The 23,354-nt window shown below is 44.6% G+C and overlaps 1 protein-coding gene across 3 annotated transcripts in view; it reads left to right on the top strand.

Annotated features, from left to right (window-relative positions):
* The window catches only part of LOC311600923 (TRPM8 channel-associated factor 1), a 72,715-nt gene extending 49,361 nt beyond the window's left edge, over window positions 1–23,354 (top strand). Inside the window, exons 1-8 of one of the 3 annotated variants that reach the window (XM_084788085.1) lie at window positions 4,156–4,379; window positions 5,923–6,559; window positions 15,858–16,852; window positions 17,147–17,244; window positions 18,494–18,707; window positions 19,110–19,349; window positions 20,186–20,523; window positions 21,795–23,354. In XM_084788085.1, the coding sequence (XP_084644211.1) occupies window positions 5,937–6,559; window positions 15,858–16,852; window positions 17,147–17,244; window positions 18,494–18,707; window positions 19,110–19,349; window positions 20,186–20,523; window positions 21,795–22,043 (2,757 nt within the window). In that variant the 5' untranslated portion in view covers window positions 4,156–4,379; window positions 5,923–5,936 and the 3' untranslated portion in view covers window positions 22,044–23,354. Of the gene's footprint in view, window positions 4,380–5,922; window positions 6,560–15,857; window positions 16,853–17,146; window positions 17,245–18,493; window positions 18,708–19,109; window positions 19,350–20,185; window positions 20,524–21,794 lie in introns of those variants that run through there. The other 2 variants (XM_084788086.1, XM_084788087.1) reach the window with 2 other exon arrangements.

Raw genomic sequence — 23,354 nt, forward strand, 5'->3', positions numbered from 1 at the left:
TAACTCTTCTATAATGTAGACTGAATTGTATTGATATATATATATATGTATGATATAACTGTATGCTACAGAGCAGCGTTGTTGAGATCTCTGCTGGGTATCTATAAAGTATAGCTATTGTAGCCTGTTTTGTTCCTCTGGTTCCCTGAGGCCAATAGCCAGACCAAAGGGTTATGCATATGTAATACAAATACTCAGCAAAGTTAATCATACTATTAGAAATCACCTAGTTGTGATCAATCAACAATCTATGCTACTGTTTGCTATGGCCACAAATCATGTCCCATTTCAATCACTGTCACAGGCTACAAGGTTATATTTTTCTCCCTCTAGAGATTTCTTGTTCAAAGATGGCTTCAGTTTTGTACCTCAGATCTTTTGTACATATAACAGTGAATCCAGCTGCAAAATAAAAAATAAAAGTAGCTTTGTCACTAAAAAAAAAAAAAAAAAAAAAGAGCAGAGTGTGGTGGAACATGCCTGTAATCCCAGCACTCGGGAGGCAGAGGCAGGTGGATTGCTGTGAGTTCAAGGCCAGAAGCCCAAGTCAACCTCTTTGCCGGCTGCCTGTGGATGCAAATGTAGAACTCTCACCTACCTCTCCAGCACTATTCCTGCTTGTGTGTTGCCATGCTCCCTGCTATGACAATGAACCAAGAAGCCTCTGAAGCTGTTAGCAAGGCCCAGTTAAATGCTTATTTTTATAAACAGTTGCTGTGGTCATGGTGTCTCTTACAGCAATAAGCCAGTGACTACCTAAAAGGCCAATAAAGTCATTTTCAAGTGAAAGACGTGACTTAACACTAACACAGTTAGTTCACAGAATGCACATTCACTCTTCCTGTCAAAGAGATGTTTCTCTCCTGAAATATGACTCTTTTTCTCAGTTCCTCTTGATCAGTGCTTTTCTACACTTTTCTAACCACTAGCTTACTCCTACTTCCCTTTCCTTAATAAGAACGTAATGAGGTGGGCACAGCGATGCTCACCTGCCATCCCGGCACTTACGGAGGCTGCTGCAGAATGATTGTATTTCAGGCCAGCTCACCTTAATGAACATCCTCGGCTTCTCAAACTATCATTAATATTGCTTGTTCTAGTTAACTCCTGACAACAACCAGCTGACCTCAAAGAAGATGATGAGTATCAAAGAGCCTCCTTATGGTCATGGCTTCAAAGGTGGCAAAATAACCACTGGGCAAAATGTCCTTGTTCTGCCACTAACAGAATCTGCCTAAAAATGGGCAATTTAGATGCAGGCAGAGTTGACTGCCGCACTCTGCCAAGTCAGGGTAAGCAAGTTCTCAATAGTTCCTGCCCTGGGAACAAGTCTGGCAGAAATATTAGGCCAGAAAGCTGAAGATGAGGCTCCAACGTTATACAGTGTATTGGGTGACTGGTCAGGCAGTAAACTGTCTTAAGTCAATTTGTACATTTTTGAAACTGCTAACCCACACTGCTGGTTCACTCAGGAATTTAAGTTTTATTCCTTCTCATGTCTCTGAGGGGAATTGAAGACAAGATAGTATAGTTTTATAACCAAGTTTAGCTGGTTAGGGGACAAGATTGTTTTAGATTAAGATAAAGAAGTTAAGCTATTAGAGTTGAGATAGGACAGATGTTGAATCTCACTTGGAAATCTAGACCCAACAAGACAGGAAAAACACTTACTTCAAACGAGATGAATGCAAATGGTTACTATTAATGTAACATATATAGTACTCAGTATTCTCATGATTGTCACATGGTTCTCCCTGCTTTATGTAGTTTGTTTTACACATGTGTAATAAAATAAAAGTATATATTTTAAAAAATCATTAATGATCACATTAAAAATCATTAAAGATGCAAAAAAATATTGCTTGTTCTTTTAAATTTTACTTATTGGTTCTTATTGGCAGTAAATGAAAGCAAGAAATGATTTGGTTGCAACAGTGAACCCTCCAAATCTATTTTTAAACCTAAAACCAAATCAGGAGCAGAGCACAATTTTATGCATGCATACGTATGTGTGTGTACACATGTGGGAATCATATGTATGTGTGTGTGGGGGGGGGGTGTGGGTGTGTGTGCGTGTGCACATAGAGGCCAAAGTCAATCAGAACCATCCCCAGAGGTGTTGTCTACCTCCTTTTGAGATAGACTTTCTCATTGTCCTGGAGCTTGCCAATGTGGCCTGACTGATTAGCCAGAGAGTCCCAAAGATCCTCGTCTCGCTATCTAGGCAGTGCTGTGATTACAAGGGTGAGCCACCACATACAACAGCTCAGTGCAGTTTCTGGGGAATAGAGTCTCTAGGATGCAAATGCTTTAGCAACTGCCGTGCCCGCCCCCCATGTGTTTTGGATCAATGCAAACCCAGGCAGCAATACGAAAGCAACTTACTTAATTTTCCTAAGAACTACATCTTGAACATTTCGTAAATTGCTTACAAGAAGGGAAGGGCCTGTGTGTTACTTAACTAGGACAGTCATAACCTATCACAGACAGGATGACTTAAGCAAAAGCGCTTTGTCAGCACTGGAGTTCGGCAGTCTGAGATCAGGGGGCACGCAGAGTCTGCTTTTTTCCCTGAGGCCTTTCTCCTTGGCTTCCAGGTGCGTGGCTTACCTTTTCACTGCGTCACCTCATAGTACTTCCTCTGCGTTCCTGTCTTCTATTCTTCCTGTAAGTGTGCCAGTTATTTGGCTGGGAGCCCCACCTTAATGGTCTCTTTAAAGACCTACCCTGCAAATACGGTTATATGTTGAGATGCGGAACACTGCAACTTCATTTCACATTTGGGGGTAGGGGTACAACATATCAAAGTAAGGAGGCAGCCCTAGACAAAATTTAACTTAACCAAAAACATCCGTGCTGAGGTTCCAAACACAAATACAGTCAATAGTTGCCAGCTGTGGGCTGAGATCAAAGGCGGAAGGCACCCACTGGCGGCCACGGAAGGACCGGAAGTGCTAGAAGCAGAGGCTGTTTTTGCAATGTTGACCCTTCTCCTCGGCAGAGCCAGACGGAGTGAAGGAAAGAACATTCCGTGTATATGTAAAGGCGTGGGAGAGAGTTTAGCCAAGTAAACTGTCAGGAACCTCAAAATAAAAATACAAAACAGTGGACAACTTGTCAGCAAGGTCCTGGGGAAGATGCTGCTCATTTATAAAGGAAATAGGGTAGAGAGCTGGCTTGACAAGACAGAGGGATTGCTGAAAAAATTCAATATATTTATGAGGATAGCCACTGCTTTTAAATAATGCAACTAGAAAAGCAAGCGCATGGCCATTAAAAAATACATACGTAACTTTATAAACCTCAATGATTAATGTATGGCTGCTGGCATCCCTTCCTCCCTCCCCAAATATCTAAAGCTTCTTTGTAAATATTCTTACTTCTCTCGTTATCTTCTTCCTTCCCCTCAAGAGACTAAAGCAAACAACACATCATAGAAGTAAAAACTATATACTGCTATGCAAATCTGTGCTCAAGGGGATACACTAATCTACTCTTCTGCCTTCATTATTCTGACCTTCTTTGGGAAGAAATCCAGGCAGTATCCACGTTATAGCTTTAACTTCTCCAGCTTAGTCTTTCCTGACTTCACAGTCATGTTTGCCCAGTAAAAATATTCCTGGACCATATCCCCCTATGCGTATTCTCAGGCCAAAATGCCAAGTCTATCCTCCCAGCATGGCCAGTGTTGGCCACCAGGGGGCAGGCCCTACTGCCCAAGCGAGGAGGTGTTACTCCGGGGGAGTTGAGCCCTGGTGTGGCACCAAGCCAGCGGGAGCCAGTTCCGGAACTGGCGGCACAGCAGCTGAGTAGTGTTCGTCCTGAATCTGATTAATTGAAGATATGGAGTTTGATTCCCACCCCACTTTGGTCCGTCAACAGCTTTGCAGAGATTCCTCTCTCCAGGGAGGGTGGGGTCCAGAAGCAGGCAGGTCTGCCCCAGTCTGCTCCAGGTGAGGCTCGCAGCAGATGAACCAGGACGCTCCGGGTGATGGCAGCCTGCCAGAATACTGGAATAGTCTAGTTCCTAGAAGGCCTCGCCTCCAGAACAGCCCCCACAACTAACCAGCCCAGTTCCCTGCACAGCCCACCCAACAGGACAGCCCCGCCCATAACCAGTCCTGTTCTCTGGATAGCCCTGCCCTCTAAGGTACCGCCCCCCTGTGGGCCCCGCCCCTGGACCAACTCTTATTTAGACAGCACTCCACTAAGCTCTATCTTCTGCAGGCAAGGTAAGTGAGTTTTTCAGTCTGAGTTTGTCCTAGGTTGGGGCTGGGTGTGCTGTCGGAGGACTTCGGGTGACGCTACGAGAGAATCCTCCTTAAAGTGCCAGAAAGCTACAGGACGCCACTCCCGACAATCAGTGTATCTTCTCACAGGTGTGTTTTCCTTTTAGTTTCGTTTGACTGGTACAATTGTCTAGTTTACTCAGAACTCATTTATCTCCGTCCTTTGAACTTGTGTCACGAATTTAATAAAGGTCTGTGTTCCTGCATGCAACTAACTGCGTTTAGTTACAGAGTGGTGGGACTGTCATTTCGGGACAGATTACCCAAGTGGTTTTTGTTTGCTCATCCTGCCAAACTAGGGGAAAGTGAGGACTTTCTACGCAAACGAACTTAATAAGACATTGAACTTGAGATTGCTGATTCATCTGCTGCCCTTTTCCACCCCTAAGCAGAGTTTTCCACGGTTCACTTTCCTGGGAGCAGCGCTATGAAGTGACAGGAAGTGGGGGGCCGGGGGTGGGGGGTAGTGAGACACTTACAGACGTGCCAAAGCCAACAGACATTTCACCTCGCAAGGAGTGGCTGAAAAGTGAAGGTTCTGTAGTCAAGGACGCTGAAGGTGGGAATGCGTTCTTCAGAGCCAGGCCAGCTCAGCTCTGCCTGGTCATGGCCACAAGCTCAGTGGACTGGCCTTTGAGGACAGGTGAGAAGGAACCGCCAACACGAGCAGTTGACATTTCCCGAGAGCAGGAGGAAGGAGCTAGAAAGAACACAAGGGAGTCTTTCTGTTCAGGTTCCTCACAGAAGCCTATTTGGGAAGAGAGCCCTAAAAAGCCAAGGGGAAGACCATTGGGAGAAAAAAGCAAAGCAAAAAAAAAAAAAAACAAAGGAGAGAACGAAGCAAGAACTGAGGCTTCAAGGCTCAGCCCTTCTAGAGACCCTCCCAAGGATACTCCTCAGGCAGGCGCTGGCCATGTGGCCATGGCTCCCTCCAGTACCTCAGGCTAACTTAGGATGTCAGCTCACAGCCGTTGAAGAGCTGCCCTGTCAGTGAGTGAGTGGTCAGGAGGTTCCCCGGGATGAGCCTGCTCGGATGTGAGGCAGGAGAAGTTGTGTAGAGCACCAGCCACACCCCACGGCCCTCAGGGAGATGAGAGGGGGAGAGAGAGGGGCACTCACACAACACTTGCACTATGTAGTCTTATTTGTAAAACAATGGTCCTCATGCCAGAGTGATTGGTCCAGAGAGGAAGAACTCTGAAGATGCTACTGGAGTACGTCCAGCGGTCAGCATATCAGGCTTCAGGAGAATTTGAAAAGACCTCTGGCCAGACAGTCAAAAGCAGGGACCTTCCTACTAGGGCAGAATTGATCAGTTGGAAGCCATTTCCAACAATGTACAAAAGGCTGTCAGAATTAAAGTAGTTTCTGAAAGGTCATGTAACCCTAACTGCTGCTTTTTTTAAAAAATTTATTTATGAGCCTACTTATTTAATGTCTTTACTCTTCTTATATATTAAGTCATAAAAATGGGGTCATTGTCTGATTTGCTCCTCATTTCATCCTCAAGGGGAGACACTAATATATTTTGCAGACTGATTGCATTTAGTTTGTTGCCTCTTTGTTTTGTTTTACTTTATTTTCTGGCTCCTCAATTTGTTTTGGCTAACCCGAGTCTTTGCTTCCTCTGCAGCAGCCGGTGGAACCATGGCAACAACTCCTGATGCTGCCTTTGAGACCCTCATGAGTGGAGTAACCCACTGGGATCTCCCTGAAGAACCAGTTCCCAGTGAGCTGCTTCTTATTGGGGAGGCAGCCTTCCCAGTGATGGTGAATGACAAGGGCCAGGTGCTCATTGCTGCCTCTTCCTATGGCCAAGGCCGCCTTGTGGTCGTATCCCATGAGGGCTACCTGATGCATGCTGGCATGGCCCCATTTCTTCTCAATGCAGTGAGCTGGCTCCGCCCTTGCCCAGGGGCTCCCACTGCAGTGCACTCTTCCTTGGCATCACTAGCTAACATCCTGGGTGACTCTGGGATAGAGGCACTGGTTCAGCCTGAACCTGGAGAGACTCTGGGGGTTTACTGCATTGACGCCTACAATGACACCTTGACTGAGAAGCTGGTCCAATTTGTGAAGCATGGTGGGGGCTTGCTCATTGGGGGCCAAGCCTGGTATTGGGCCAGTCAACATGGTAGGGACAAGGTACTGTTCAGTTTCCCTGGGAACCAGGTGACAAGTGTGGCTGGAGTGTATTTCACAGACATCTATGGGGATAAAGACCGGTTCAAGATCTCTAAGAAGGTACCCAAGATCCCATTGCACATTAGGTGAGTGTACCACGCCAGCCCCTTGAGTAGCCATTTCAATGCAAGTGATTCTCTTTACTCTTTTCTTACTTTCCTTCTCTTTGGGGGTATTTTTGTGGGGGGGGGGGCGTTGGTCTTTGGTTTGATGGGGGTTGGGTTTTTGAGTCAGGGTTTCTCTGTGTAGCCTTGGCTGTCCTGGACTCAATTTGTGGACCAGGCTGGCCTCAAATTCACAGAGATACACCTGCCTCTGCCTCCCCAAGTGCTGGGATTACAGGCATGCGTCACTGCACCTGGCTTGTTTTTACTGCCTTCTAACTGCTGCAAATCAAAAACCTGGTCACTAAAACAGTCAATAAAATGCATCGAGGCACAAGAAAAGCTGGTCCTCCCAGCCACTCCCTTCTATGGAGAAGCAATCATTGGGTTACGATAAGAGCTCAAAGCTGGGCGGTGGTGGCACGTCCTAGAGAAGACGTGGTAGTCAGCGGAGATAACATCTGAAGAAACTGCCTATCTTAGGGCCGTTATCTTTTCTGCTTCAACTGAACATGATCCACCTCTGGCTCCCCTGAAGGTAAGGCAGGCCAGCAAATGCAACACAGAAGATAACAGAGCATAGACAATGGCCATGAGTGCCTACGAGCAGATCAGCAGCTTGGAAAGTCACACTGGGATAAGGGAATGGGCTATGTTAGCATCTCTGGGGAGCAAAAAGGAAAGAAGACCTTAAACGGAAGCCAACTTGGCATATTCCAGGAACATGGAGGAAGCCAGAGTGGTTAGAGATGAGTGAGTGAAGGTTGCACTGCCAGGCCATCTCAGAACTGATTATCCATGGATAGATAGAACAGCAGATCTTTTGGTTGTGAGACATCAAGACAGATTGGGGGAGAGAGGGGGGGGGATTGACGTGATGCAGCCATTTCCAGAGGAACCTTATTGTTGGTGAGTAGATGGTAAGGTAAAAAGGCAAGGAGGTCACCCATAGGAGGCCACAGAAAAGACCATGTGAGAACTGCCGATGACCCGCCAGCATGATGGTGTCAGAGCTAGTGGGAAGAGATGCAGTTGTGGCTCTGCTCCCAAGGTAGGATCCAGCAGTCTGCGTCAATGGACCAGACATGGAGCAAAAAGGGGAGAAGAGAAATTGGTATTTTTGATCATCATGATTAAAGATGATGGATCTCATTGACTGAGTATAGAGGGGATAAGGAGTTTAATTTTGGATTTGGGGGTTTTGAGATGTTAATGACTTCTTGTGCTTTTTTTTTTCTCTCTTCCATATGTAAAGTAACCACCATGGTGGCTTCTGAGTGTATATCGCTTCTGAAGCAGGAAGCCCGGGTCTAGGATCGTGACAGTGTTTCCACAATGTCCCCATGTCCACTGTGGCTTGTGGGTTTTACCTTCTGTTACAAGATGGCCAGCACTGCTCCAGGCTCCATAGTTACACCTAGGCTATAATTTCTGAGCAGACACACTAGCAGAGTCTCTCTCTCTCTCTCTCTCTCTCTCTCTCTCTCTCTCTCTCTCTCTCTCTCTCTCTCTATGGTCCTGACTATTAAATGGATCTCCATTGATATTTTAGTAAAAACAAACTTAATTAGGTAGTCAAAATTTAACCACCAAAGGGTCTGAGCATATTTTAAATGGACATCACGGAAGAAATCAAAATTCTGCCCCAAGGAAGAAAGAGAATGTCACTATGGAACAAGTAGTTAGTTAGCAGTGCTCTGGGCCCTCAGCCTCAGGGAAGACTCATGAGATTTCTTCCTTATGGTGAGGGGTAGTAACCAGGCACATAGAGGTGGGTCTGATTTGCTCCAAACTGGCTTTGATTCTGTAGGGAACTGACAAGGCCAGCCCCTTGTTGTTGTAAATAGTGTTTTACATGGAGCATAGCCATGACCATTTATTCGCAAATTGCTTGTGGCTGCTTGCAAGTCACAGCAGTCCTTTCAGCAGAGACCATGACCTGGTCCTTTAAGAAATGTATGGAGGCATTAACTCTCAGCAACGTAGTTCTCTCTAATTGTCCAAAGAACTTTCCTTTTCAACAAAGGAGACCTGTTTCTCTTTGTATCCATTTGGCACTTTCCATCTCTGCTACTTGCTCTGAAGTTTCCTGGTTTTGTGTTTTCAAGTCTCACCTTTTCACGGAACTTCAAGTGTACACAAAAGCAAAAAGAATAATACAGTATTCTTCTGGGCAATTGTGGCCCAGTGCCAAGAGTAGTCAACTTATGGTCAATCTTATTCATCTACTGCAGGGAATAAGCCAGCAGAGGAAAGTGGACGCAGTTTGACCTCAAAATGGTGAGAGCGGACTTTATTAGTCTGAGAGGTTGGCTCCCCCAAGCCCTGAGGCTCAGTCTGGGAAGATCCAGGAGATGTGCTGTGTTACCTCTGAGAGTCAGCTTCTACACTGGAGAGTGGGGTAGTGGAGGGTCTGGTGGTGGCAGCCCCACATTCAGATATATGAAGAACCGATAAGCCAGGTCGCCTGTTTTTGTTACCTCCCAGCTCCAGGCTTTCAAATTCCAGGGAGGGCATTTTTCTCAAAAGCCTGTTTTATAGCCCTGATTTGGGGGTCAGAGGTTTTCTTTTAATCTACAGCCTCACCTCTGATTAATTTGAAACAGAAAGCACACACTGGCACATTCTATCTGCATGACTATCTATTTCTAAAGAAGTGAACTTTGGAAAACATAAGCAGAGGGATGTCACCAGCGCCTTCTGCGGTCGTTGTCAGGCTTCCTTACAGTTTGGTGTGAGACGTTACACGTGAGTCATGCACATTGCCTGTCTCAGAGCTGGCGTCGATGATTTCTTGAGGGATTCTGTTCCTTTTGTGGGATGTATTTCCTGGTACTAAGTTGATCATGTCTATAGACCTCAGTGATCAAAACTAAGAAAGAGCTCCCCGCTTCAGGGTCAGTAAACACATCAAAGAGTTCATGTTGATGCTGCTCATTTGTATTGAGGACAAGGGCAATGTTGATTCCCATGTCCTCTTGTTGAGATCTGTTCTTCTTTTCCCTCTTTTCCATTTTGTAAGATACCATCATAATGAACTGTTTGCTTTACCCTAACACACGCCCAACAGTTGCAAAACTCAAATGGCAACACTACCAACAGCAAAATGACGTGAGATTGCTGAGTGACAGGGATGTTTGCTAGCAGCATCGCCGAGTTCACTTTGTAGGTCGGGCTTCCAAAGAAAAGAGATAGAGAGATAGCAATTTCTCCTTTTGCAGGTTGGGTTTTCTGGGAAGCTGACTCAGACTGACTAGTATGTGAGAGGTTTCTTTAAAAACTGCTCTCATTGGGGTAAAAGAAGAAAGATGGAGCAGGGAGAGAGGGTAGTCAATTGGCAACAAGGACTTCTTACCAATAAACCACAGCAGCGAGTACTTCCTGTGCCATTTTATCCTCGTAACATGTTTACCTAGGGGTATATTAAGTTAGGTTAGTGTCTTTTGATGCTCTTTAGGCTGGTTCCCTTTTTGTGCTCTTACCACATTCCTAGGTAGCTAGGAATGTCTGGTCACTTGTTTATTTGTTTTGCCTGTTTATTTGCTTTTGCTTTTTAACTTTTTAGAATTGTTCCAAATAGTTCTGTAACTCAAAAATAAAATTTAAAGCCTATATTCTATCTGCTCCCCTACTCAATTTCCTTCTCCCCTCCCTGTTTAAATTCACTAATGCTTCATACTTTCTTCATGCAGATGAGCAGACATATACATATGTGTCAGTATCCTCTTTCTTTGAGAAACCAGCAACACACTCCTTTTTCCTCTACTTACCTTTTCCACTCAATAGCATTCTGGATTATCAAGCTGGGTATAGCTACATAACAGAATGTCAAGATGCCCTGAATATCCTACTGTGCTTCCATGCGTTGATATCATGTACTCTGTTCTTAAGTTCCTCAATGATACACATCTGAATTCGCACTATGAATTGTTATTTTTCCAGTATTTTTACTAACACAGATGGGCTGTAGTCAATACCCTGGTAGATGTATCTTTATAACCTTGTTGCGTCCATGCACTTGGGATGGCTGATTGACAAGCGGTCATGAATGCTGAATTTTGTTAGCATTGATTGCCCTGGTACAGACTGGATTCCTAAGAAACTGACTCAGAGACAGAGATGTGTGCTGGCACCTCAATAAGAAGCATCCTCAATGCAGAAAAAAAAGAAGATGGGGCAGGGGCAGAAAAGAAACTGAGAGGCAAATATTTACATATGTACATATTTCTTAGCAATATAGTCACTATTAGGGAAACATGGTAAGACATACATTGTCTGCAATAGAAAACTCTTAATAATGAATGGTATATACTACCACCGTAACAGGCTGAATAATTATGTGGTCATTAGAAGTCATGTTCAGAGACCTTAAAAGGAAAGCAAAATACTCACTATGCAGTAAACTGTATTAAGATACACAGTTCTGTTAAAATAATGGTAAACTCATGGAAATCTTACATATGCAGTTAAGAATATGTACATCATAAAACAACGTGGTAACTGTTAGTATATAACTTGGGAAGGTTGATAATGATTATTTTCAACTATAAACATTTAAGTCTTCACTAAATTTGCTATAATTACAATGTTAAGCTTCTATTTTAAATAACTTTATCTTATTAAACCCTGAACATTAAGAAGATGCTTCTTGATCACATTCAGATGCCATGCTTTTACCTAATATCATGCTGTTATTTGAATATGAAATGTCTCCCACAGATGCATGCATTAAAGGCCTGGGGGTTTGGTTCATGAGGGCTCTGACATCACCAATGGCCTGATCAGTTGATGGATTGATGATGTGATGGCATTATTGGGAGGCAGTAGAAACTAGGGCATGGCCAACAGCCTATAAGAGTAGAACACTGAGGACTGAGGACATCCCCTGGAGGGGCATATCTTGTTCCTTGCCCTTTCTTCCTTCCTTCCTTCCTTTCTTTCTTTCTTTCTTTCTTCCTTCCTTCCTTCCTTTCTTTCTTTCTTTGCATACTTTCTGCTTCCAAGCATCCATGAGTTCTCAATCCACTTTCTTATTATGTAAGCAAAAATAAATTTCCCTTAACAAACAACTTTAAGCAAAATTATTTTCTAATTCATTTCAAAAAGGGTGAATTAATATAGTAAAATTTTATCTTTTGATTCTGGGATTCCATACTTTTATGATTTGTTATGAAGGATAGATTTACAGACATGTTACTATCTATCTATTTATCTGTTGATAGCATTTCTGATATAGCCAAGAAAGACTTAACTAAAGTGAAAGTGCTTCTGTCCCACAGGCTTTGATCTGAGGCCCAGTTTTCCACTTTCCTTTGCCTTGAGTTCACGAGCAAGTTATTTGACCTCATTAAGCGTCATTTGTACAATTTTCTAAATGATGCCTTATTTGAATGCCCAAAGCAACAAAAAGAACAACAAAAACAAACAAACAAAAAATGAATGTTTGTATTGTTTCCTTTCTCCAGTATACAGTATCTCTTACTTAGTTCTTATATAGTTGGATGACTGTTAAATTCTATACATCATTCTTGGCAATGGTATTTAGATCTTAACAGAGATAACTGCTATGAAATAATTTTTCACATTGCTAGTTTTCAGTACTTGCAAAAACGAGGGGGAAAGCAATAAGACATTAAAGTAACTTAATGTTTGTAGTTTTCATTAATATGATTCACAAAGCATTTTTTTGTTTTGTTTTTTTTCTCCTTTATTAATTTATTCTTGTTACATCTCAATGGTTATCCCATCCCTTGTATCCTCTCATTCTTCCCTCCCTCCCATTTTCCCCTTATTCCCCTCCCCTATGACTGTTCCTGAGGGGGATTACCTCCCCCTGTATATGTTCATAGGGTATCAAGTCTCTTCTTGGTAACCTGCTGTCCTTCCTCTGAGAGCCACCAGGTCTCCCCCTCCAGGGGACATGGTCAAAGGTAAGGCACCAGAGTATGTGAGAAAGTAATATCCCACTCTACTGTGGAGAGTGTTCTGTTCATTGTCTAGATCTGGGTAGGGGTTTAAGGTTTACCTCCTGTATTGTCCTTGGCTGGTGCCTTAGTTTGAGCGGGACCCCTGTGCCCAGATCTGCCTATCATAATGTTCTACTTGTAGGCTTCTAGGACCCTCTGGATCCTTGTACTTTGCCATTCTCCCATGCTTCTCTCATTTAGAGTCCCACTAGAATGTCCTCCCCTCTGTCTCAGTTTCCTGGTAAGTGAAGGCTTTTGTGGGACATGCCCCTTGGGCTAATATGCAGATATAAGTGAGTATATACCATTTGAGTCTTTCTGCTTCTGGGTTAACTCACTCATTATGATCATTTCTAGCTCAATCCATTTATCCACAAATTTCGGGAATTCCTTGTTTAATAGCTGAATAGTATTCCATAGTGTATATGTACCACAGTTTCTTTATCCATTCTTCTATTGAGGGACACTTAGGCTGTTTCCATGTTCTGGCTATTATGAATAAGGCTGCTATGAACATGGTTGAGCAAATTTTCTTGTTGGATTCACAAAGCATTTACCTACGTGCATCTTTCATCACTGTCTATCCAATTGTCTATGTAATTACATACTCCTACTTTACATTCTGTTTTAAAATAATTTGATGTTTAGAAAGAATCTCCTTAATGAGAATTTTTAGTCACAGTAAAATGCCGTAACTTGCGATAGGTACTTAAATTATTTTCTTTTCTTGACTCAGGGTTTCTATGGTTTTGTACATTGAGGGAGGAAACCAAGAACCCTCTAATCATTCCATGATCAATTCACATCTTTAAAATAATTTTGTACTCTTTATCAATGCAAACACCGCAATACATGGCATTAAATGTCTTGTTTTATCAAAATATTAAGATATTAAGGTATTTGGAAATCTGGCTATTTAAAAAAACCTAAGTAATTAATGTCAAATACTTGACTTTCAAGTTGCTTTTTCTATCATAGATATCTCAGCTCTTAAGATTCAAATTCACTTTCTTCAAAATAAACACTAACACCCTCATCACAGGAGCGCTCCCCTAGCCCTATTGAAATTAGAGTTTTACTTTACCACACTTCCCCAGTTCCTGGGCACACAGCCTAGCACCATTTCCATGTTAGGCCCCTGTCACTTGCTGATGTCTCTAGCCTACCGAGTGTACAGCTTGGACAACGCCTGGATGTTATCTGTCCTGTTTCTGTTTCATTTTTGTCACTACCTTGGGGGTCTTGATTGGTTTTGTTTTCTCTGCCAGCTAAAAATTGAAAGGCAGCAAACATCTCTAGGGCTGCATACAGCAGCAGGGAAGGTTTCAGACACAGCCAGCAGACTCAGCTGGTAAAGGAAGGCTTTTATTAGGGGTGAGAACACACACGCATACACAGAAATACACACACACACACACACACAAAAAAAGACAGAGGAAAGCAGGAGGCCTCTCCTTGAGGTCTGGGCTTTGTTTTTGTTTTGTTTGCTTTGTTTTGTTTTTCCAAGTCTTTGAAGGGTCTTCTTAGGGTTGGTCAGTTTGAAGGAAGACAGAGCAGTAGAGCAGCCCATGGCTACAAGGGAACATGTCCAGGTCAGGCCTTAACCTTGTTTCAGCCAGTCCCTCAGCAGCAGTGCCCTTACCGGTGGGAGTAAAAGCCCACAAGGCCCTTGATTTAAACTGACAAGCCTTTGTCTCTGTGCTTAGGAGGATGAGGAAGAAACTAGTCATCTCGGAGTTTCAACATCTTGATTACCTAGCCGTGGCCTGTGTCCTATCTTTCAGCTTCCAGGAAAACTAACTCCTACTCCCTCAATGCTATGTGTGAAAAAGGAGAGTCATGCTTCATCTTCACTGATTAGAATGGCTCTTCTCATCCCCTCTCCACACAGGGAGCTTCTTTATCTTTCAGTCTTCAGTGCTGGCCAGCATCTCAAAGTCTCCTCTTTCCTCATTCCCACACACACCCATTGTCCTTGGCTGGGAGTTGGTCATACCCTCCTGTGTGCCATCACCTCTGCACCTTGTACATGAATGAATGTAGTGGAAAACACATGAAGGATACGGAGGGAAGACCACCCCAGATGAAAGGTGGCCTGTGACCCCAGTGTTAGCTCTGCAGAGAACTTTACATTATGGAAGGCAGTACAAAACTCAATTTCAGGCAACCAGAGGAGGGCTGACGACGCCTTTAAACTCTAAACTCTAAAAGTACCCTTAGCTTGGATTCTGCCCTGCTTCTTACTGACTCCTTGTTGAGATATTCATGAATTTCCTTGCTAACAATTGCCCACCTGCCCCCAACTGACCTGACGGGTTCTTAGGTCACAGATCATTGCTGGAAAGTCCTGCGTGGAAGGTGGCTGCTCTCTGCACCACCCAGCGTCGTCTGCCAAAGGCAAGAGTAGGATCATAAATCCATCAATATTCTCTCCCCTCCTGTTGCCAAGAGCAGCTGACCATGTGCCTGTGTGTAGTGACTTACCCTCAGCACAGTGCTGTAGAGTAGAAAGCTCTTTGTCCAAGGATCTCGGGTTGTAAGCAACCTGGTTCTTATTTGACACTTTTGGACCTTAGGTCACCATGCTTGGTGGCAAGCAAATTTACCCTCTGAGCCGTCTCACCTGCCCTAAGTGAGAATTTCTAAAAGATATATGGCTATATAAATTAAGTAAGTAAAAAAAAATCTTTTACTTGTACCATGTTCCTGTTTCTGAGCAAGCCTGTGGAGAGTCCTCCCTGTGATGTTTCTGTGATCTTCTATCTGAAGACTCACTCCAGGGGGAGCATAATAAGAGTGTTGTGTCTATCCAATACACTAGCTTTTCCTGCTTTGTTCTTGTATGCTTTAATGATATCTCTATCTCATATGTTAGGTTTTCCAGCTTTAGTTATATGCCTTAAATAATGTTTAAGACACATGGAAATCAAGTCAGAATACTCACTTGGCTAACTGATAGCAAGAATTCTTAGAAGGATTCAGTTGGAGAATGTGGAATTTAGTATATATGAATAAGGTCACTACCTCTTTCTTCAAGTCTATGGTTGCCTCAATTATGAGAAGCACCCGTGTTTTGTGTGTTCCTAAGCAAGAGGAAACATCAACAACAATGTGCAATTAATTGTGAAATGGTGGAAAGATGCACTAGGTTGTAAGACACACATTATTAAATCCCAAATAATTATTGGTAAGAAACCGAAGATTGATGTCATGAACCATGTCAAGAACTATGTCATCTTTCTTCACTCACTGGTCTGTAGTGAGTGGCTCTTTAGCTGGATTCAGCCCCTTCATCTCTTTCATCTTCTCCCCAGGTGTTGGGAGGAGCTCAGGCACGACCAGGAGCAACTTCTGCATGGAATCTCTGAGTTGGACATCAAGACTGAAGGTGTCCCCTCACAGCTGTTGGTGCATGGGTCCCTGGCCTTCTCTCTGGGGCTCGCTCCCTCCTATTTTAGCTGCTTCCTAGCAGCTGCCCGCTATGGCCGGGGTCGTGTGGTGTTGGCTGCACATGAGAGCCTGCTCTGTGATGCTAAGATGGAGCCCTTTTTGGTCAATGCTATACACTGGTTAGCCAGAGACCAGAGAGACAATATTGGCGTGAACAAAAGTCTCAAGACTCTGCATTCTCTATTGTTGGAGCATGGGTTGAAATGCAGCCTGGAGTCCCACTTGACCAACGACATGCGTGTCTACTGCTGTATGGCTTATAGTGACCAGGATGCCAAGAAAATACAGGAGTTTGTAGCAGAGGGTGGGGGGTTGCTCATTGGTGGCCAGTCCTGGTGGTGGGCATCCCAGAACCCAGGCAGTTCTGCTTTGGGCAGTTTCCCTGGGAATGTCATCCTTAACACCTTTGGCCTCAGCATCCTGCCTCAGACCCTCAGCACAGGCTGTTTCCCTGTCCTCCTTGAAGATATAAGGGAGTACCACTTTCGAAAGGCTCTGTCCGAGTTCCAGGCTATGTTAAACCACAAGGGTGGGAACTTAGTAAAGAAGTATTTGGCAAGGTTGGGAGTAGAGGTTTCAGGTTTCCTTCAGATTCCTGCTCAGGGAATTCCTGCTTATAAATCTGTGCACCGGATCCTGAGGAAGATGTTGCAAGAGGCAGGCCTCCCAGCTGTGAGCAAGAAAAATCCAGTCTCCAGTGACTCCTGTGAGGCAGCAATGCTCCATATAGCCACACAGCTAGCACACTCTGGGACTGATTGCTCCGAGCTAGCTCATAGCCTTGGCACACAGACCGGCTCCTCCAGTCCCTGCCCCTCAGAGCACCCCATTACTGTGGAGATCAATGGAAGCAACCCAGGTATGAAGTGAGCAAAGAATGCCCAGTGTATTGTTGGCTTGGGAGAAGGTGGGGTTTGTACGGCTTTGCAGAACTTGGAGGCTGTGATCCTCGAGAAGGCTAGCTCTGCCCTTTACTAGAGACTTCAGATAATGGGAGCTCGGATTGTGCTTAATTAAGCCAAAGAGGAGTGGGCCCAGGGAGTGTGGATGGATGACTTGTAGTTCATGGTCGAACAGTGTCATCTGTAGGAGGCTCCGCGTGGAGCCAGGCCAGGCAGAAACACAGAACTCAGCTTTCTCTATGACTTGTCAGGTGACAGAGATGCCTGGATGAGCACTGGTCTTTACCTCCTCGAAGGACAAAGCGCAGAGATCTCTGTCTCTGAACCTGCTGCGTCTGCTGGCTTGAAGGTAAAGCTACGCACCCAGAACCTCCCCAAACATAGCCAAGATTCTCCCTCACAGCACAGTGTTCATATCTCTCCTACTGAGTTTATCCAGCAGGAGCCCAGGGCAGGGTCATTCTGGCCCTCTTGTAGATGGAACAGCAGAGTCACCCAAGCTACTAATGACCCAAGCTCATTCCTAAGCCTGATTTCCTTGAGTGACAATCTTAGCTGCTTAGAGGGATAAGGAAGAAGAGTGACCTTATACACCGGCACTCACCAGTCTTCCTGATAGCAGAGCCCTGAGTTTCACCCTTGATATCTAAAGGGTGTACCTAGTCGCATTAACTTCATCATGACAAAATGCGACTTCTATGGAGAATGTAAACTCCTGTGCCTCCTCAGTTCTGAGAATCATTTTCTCATTTCCTACCATAGTTAGGACCTCTTTCTTTCTTTCTTTCTTTCTTTCTTTCTTTCTTTCTTTTCTTTGTTTGAGATGGGGTTTCTCTATATACCCCTGGCTGCCCTGGAACTCACTGCGTAGAGCAGGCTGGCCTTGAATTTACAGAGATCTGCCTCCCAAGTGGTGGGATTAAAGGCATGTGCCACCACTGTCCAGCTTGTTAGGGGCTCTTATATCAGTATTTTCTCTGGTTTATCTGCTCCAATCATACAAAGGCAAAAAGGCAACCCCAGAGCTATAGACAGAGCAAGGAGGGGTAAACTGGGCACACACGGGCACACACACACACACACACACACACACACACACACACACACAGAGAGAGAGAGAGAGAGAGAGAGAGAGAGAGAGAGAGAGAGAGAGAGAGAGAGAGAGGATGAGTTCTCTGCCTCGTGGCCAGATTCTGTAGCATCTGAATGGACTTATGCTGTTCACAAAGAGTAGACTGGGACGGCCTGTATCACTTAAAACAGAACCAACCACTGTTTAAGTCTCATGTAAGAGCCCAGGATTCTGCCTGGTAGTGAGACTACATGGGTCCCTCATCAGTTATGCCTAGTGATTAACCAACTTCAATGGAAAGGAACTCCACTGTGGGACCGTTTTACATCCCTAAGAAAATGCTTAAATATGCTGTAAAGTCCAGAAAATTTTGGAGTGCTACAGTTTCATAGATTGTGTGCATCCTTCCCAGAAGGGAGAAGTTAGGGTTTCATATATAATCACCACTCTCTGTAAGCCCCTAACAAAATCCTGTATGCTTCTTGAGTGTTCTGCTTCCCTTCATACTGTGCCATTATCTGTCTAGGTGCAGATTGGATGTCACACTGACGACCTTAGTGAGGCCAGAAAGCTATTTCGAGCCCCTGTGGTAACTTACCAGTGTTGTATGGACAGAACCCAACGGTCAGTCTGCTGCCTCTGGGGTGGTCTCCTGTACATCATTGTGCCCAAGGGCTGTCAACTTGGCCCTATATCTGTTACCATCAGGAGGATAGTGCCTACCCCATACTACAAACTTGGTGAGTACACTGGGCATTGAGGGAAGATTAAACTGCATGTGCCTTGGTGACTCTGGGCTTGTTGTTAATAGCAAGGATCAGTAGAAAGAAAAAAAAAAAAACCAGAACTCAACAACATGAGTCTGCAGACAGGAGGTAGGATCTCCCTGTGTCTATAAAGACTTTGGGTACAACAGAGAGGGTCTAACACCTGGTCCTTCTGGTCCTTCCCCCGCGGCCTACGGACCTGCATGACTGCTGGCCATCATGTTAGTGCTCTCTTTCTGCGCTCTCTCTCTCTCTCTCTCTCTCTCTCTCTCTCTCTCTCTCTCTCTCTCGCTCTCTCGCTCGCTCTCTCGCTCTCTCGCTCTCTCGCTCTCCTCAAATGGAAACGATGGCATGTTCCATGCTATATATTTCCAGGTAAGACATCTCTGGAGGAGTGGAAGAGATGTATCCAGGAGAACCCAGGCCCCTGGGGAGAGCTGGCCACAGACAACATCATCCTGACGGTGCCAACTGCAAGCCTCAAGGATCTGGAGGATCCAGAGCCTCTGCTCCAACTCTGGGATAAGATGATGCAGGCCGTGGCCAAGTTGGCAGCCAAGCCCTTCCCTTTCCAAAGACCTGAGAGAATTGTTGCTGATGTGCAGATCTCAGCTGGTGGGTGCCCCAGGGAGCTGCTCCCAGTAAGCAGACTCCATTGTGTTATTATTTTACATTACTTGTAGTTCCAAGAGCTGTAAAGCATAATTTTGCTTTTCAAGTGCAAGGTGGGAAAAGTGGGGGACATAAAAGCATGGAGCACGATGAGAGTGAAAGATGCTTCTGAATAAAAGGCAAATTATTGACATCTTTCATGATGCAGTTTCCTAAGACAGTAATTATGCCCAAAAGCTTGGTGCTGGGAGCTCACCTGTGCCTCTGGAGATCTTTTCAAAAGGAATATTGCAAATGGACTACTCTCTGCAGACATAGGTCAGAAGCAAAAATGATGGGGGGAGGGGAAATAAAGACATCCTCGGAGGTACTGGTACCAAGTATTTTGCGGGGAAGATAAATAAATGTAAGGGAATGTTTCAGAGTCCTGGTTGTCACCTAAGGAAGACAAAACTATCTTTTTTTATGCCATGCAAATTTGGTTGAAATGCTGATTTGGGGGAAAACTGTCATTACCCTAGTTTCTCTAGAGGAGGCATAGACTCTCAGGCAAAGGAAGCTCTTTAAAAACAAAGCATCAAATTCCAGAAAGGGCAGTTATGTAAAGTATCTTCTCGCCTTTCACCATGAGAGTAAAGACAGGCTAACACTCAGTTGGGAGAAGCTGGGAAGGGGTGAATGACAGTAGGAAAGCACATGCTTTCCAACCAGCTCACATCTTCTGGAACCACTGGCTAAACCCTGGCTTCTGAAGGAGAAACTTGTCGGTGGTAGGGGTGGGAGGAGACAGTTGATGCGGACCCTGTTTTCATGCTCTGTCTCTTTCTTTGCATCCCCAGGCTGGATGCATTCAGGATACCCCATCATGTGCCACCTGGAGTCAGTGCAGGAGCTCATCAATTTGACAAGCATAAAAAGTAACGGCCTGTGGGGACCCATCCATGAGCTCGGCCATAATCAGCAGTGCTGGAATTGGGAGTTCCCCCCACATACCACAGAGGCCACCTGCAACCTCTGGTCAGTCTACGTTCATGAGACAGTCCTGGGGATTCCCAGGGCTCAGGCCCACCCTGACCTGAATCCCGAAGAACGAGAGAAGAGGATCAAAGAGCATCTTCAGAAGGGAGCACCCCTCAGTGACTGGAATGTGTGGACAGCACTGGAGACATATCTGCAGGTACTGAGCACAATTTCATGGAGATGGTGAAGACAGACTCCTCAGTCATGTAGCAGCCGGCCTTCCTAGGGTTCTCCTACGTCTGTCCCACAAACCTGGGGCCACCACCACCACTCCAGGATGTGGGTCACTGGTGCCATTTCTCAGCTTATATGCTTATAGATAAAAGTGAGAGCCATCCCACCCCCTGACCTATGGCTTTGAAATAGGCACGAAAACGGAAAGCATGGAAAGTTTGTCCGTACTGTCCTGAACCTTGACTTAGATGGAAGGCTCTGAATCAGACACTCCTGAGACTTGTCACTAGTCTTCCTCTTACTGGCTTTGTCCTTCATCCAATAACAACTGTTTAGTAATAGCCACTGTTTTGCTGTGGTTTGTTTTCCTCACCTTTATGGGATGAATGGCTATTAACAGCCTCTTATAATGAGAGAGGCATGTCTACAGGGAAACTTCATTATGTGGGTATTATAGGAAATAAATCTGTTAACAAGCTTTTCTAGGCTTTGATAACTCCACTCAGAAGCAGAAGCATTGGTTGTATAAATAATGACCAAGCAAGAGGAGAACGATGAAGTCACAAAATTAGCTCATTTCCTGTGGCAATGCTAAGTGAAATGACAAGCATCTCTCCCTGTCCCCTCCCAAAAAATGTGCTTCCAGTTTTCATGTCAAGTCATCAGTGCTTCTGCCTTTACTGCACCTGCTGCCATGGCTACTGCAACCCTATGTGGAGGGCTTACACAGCTCCCTTGTCACAGGGGCTCATAAGTCGTAAAGAACTTAACCACTGTGGCCAAAAACAAAGCCCTCTGAAATGATAGATCTAGAACATAGAACCAGGAGTCACCAGCAAGGCCTGGCTTCTTAGACTGCTACACCCTAATTTTTCCCTTCACTGATTTTGAAGAGTGAATGAGAGGCACGGTCTCAATCAATGAGCAATTCCACTCAGTCAGGCTGAAAACTGCACTTAAGATCTGGGTAATACATTTTTCACACTAAAGCTAATAGCAGTAACTGTCATTTACTGAATAACTCTTTTTGCACATTAAGGTTCCTGAGACCCCGCATTTACTGAATTGAGGGGTCAAGCTTGATGGTCAAGAGCTACTATGATCCAATGAGGTAGCATTTATACGGAGTCACAGGACTGGGGGTAAAGCTAATCATGGGAAGCAGTCACTGACGGTGAGCTATCCATGACCACAAACAGGCAGCAGTCACTTTGGCAAACTCAACACCACATTCTTCCCTTTCTCTCTTTCCAGCTTCAGGAGGCCTTTGGGTGGGAGCCGTTCATCCAGATCTTTGCTGACTACCAAACCTTCTCTCACGTCCCCGAAGACAACGAGGGCAAGATGAACATATGGATGAAGTTGTTCTCTGAAAAAGTGCAGAGGAACCTGGTTCCTTTCTTTAAAGCCTGGGGCTGGCCTATCCAGGAGGATGTGGCCGATGACCTGGCCCGCTACCCTTGCTGGTGGGATCACCCCCTGAGGAAATACATGGAAGACTAAGGCCTGTGGAGCAGGCTGCGGGTGGGGCAGGGGCTTTGGAGTGTAATACATGGGGCATGAGGAAGGACCATGCTGCTAGCTTCACCACTGAGCCAATCACTGCCTTAATTATATTTCTCAACTGTTTGTGGTTAAAAACATATGCTTTACATATGATTCCTAGCTTTCTTGAGGAAATTCCTTGTGATAGTAAACCTAGAAAATATCTTTTTCCACACTACATACTTAACTCAGGGACCATTGCCTTAAATATCACCGGTATCCCTTGCTGATGCTTTGTACATGAAAAGTACCAGCAAAGTACTTGCTATATGAGAGAACACCAAGGTCTCCTGACATAGAAGGAACAGTCTGTCCTTTGTCCTAGGAGTGTGTACAGCGTTTTCTGTGAGTCACATGGATAATCTCCCAGCAGATACAGTTAACATCTCCCCATCACATAGGAGAAAATGGCATGGATATTTAAAAAAACTTCTGCAGTCAACGCTGAGAAGAGAAAGTGTCCAGATTGACAATGCTAGACTATAGATCTTATCCTCAATAGATTTATAGTTTTAATAAAAATCTGCCCTAAAGTTAGATGAAAGCTTAATGACCTTTGATTTTTTTTCCCTGTGCTCACATTTGGATGGTGACTAAGTACACACTACCTCTCAGTAGGATCTGGAACCTTGTGGTGGTTTCTTCTCACTCTTGCATACAGACTCTGGTTCTGACTCTTGGTTTTCTGCTCATGGCTAATGTCTATGGCTGCAATAACCACCTAGTATGCTTGAGTACATTTAAAAAACTGATTTTTTTTCTTTTCACAATTTTATAGTTCTACATTTAGAAAGCTTATTAAGAGAAAAATATTCAAGAATAGTATGCTTAGTAAATTCCCAGCACAAGCCAGAGAGGGGCCATGAAGTCCCACCCCTAGCTGGAGAGCTGTTGGCAGTCTGTGGCTGCTGGGAGGAGAGCCTGCTTGCTTTAGATGTGTGGTCCCTGAGAGGCTACCCATGCTCTACACCAATGCGCGCACACGCAGCACTAAGTGGACTCGGTGGGCTCAAAACATGAGCGCCTGAATTCAGCAGGGAACGGATGTGTGCAGATAGGGGAGGGAAAGGGATGGGACATGGTTTTGATCAAAGCTCTTTATACATGCATGTATGGAAATCTCAAACAATTCAAAAAAAATAACAATTGCTTAGACACAAACCCAGCTTTTCTTCCTTGTGATTTGTCTTAAACTAAACACTTTGGCCTGGTTATTCCTTGGATCTTGTGACCTCTTGCGCTGTGAATAAATCAACCTCTTTCAAATCA

This window comes from Acomys minous (genome assembly GCF_964271855.1).
Source record: "Acomys minous genome assembly, chromosome: 6".
Lineage (NCBI taxonomy): Eukaryota > Metazoa > Chordata > Mammalia > Rodentia > Muridae > Acomys > Acomys minous.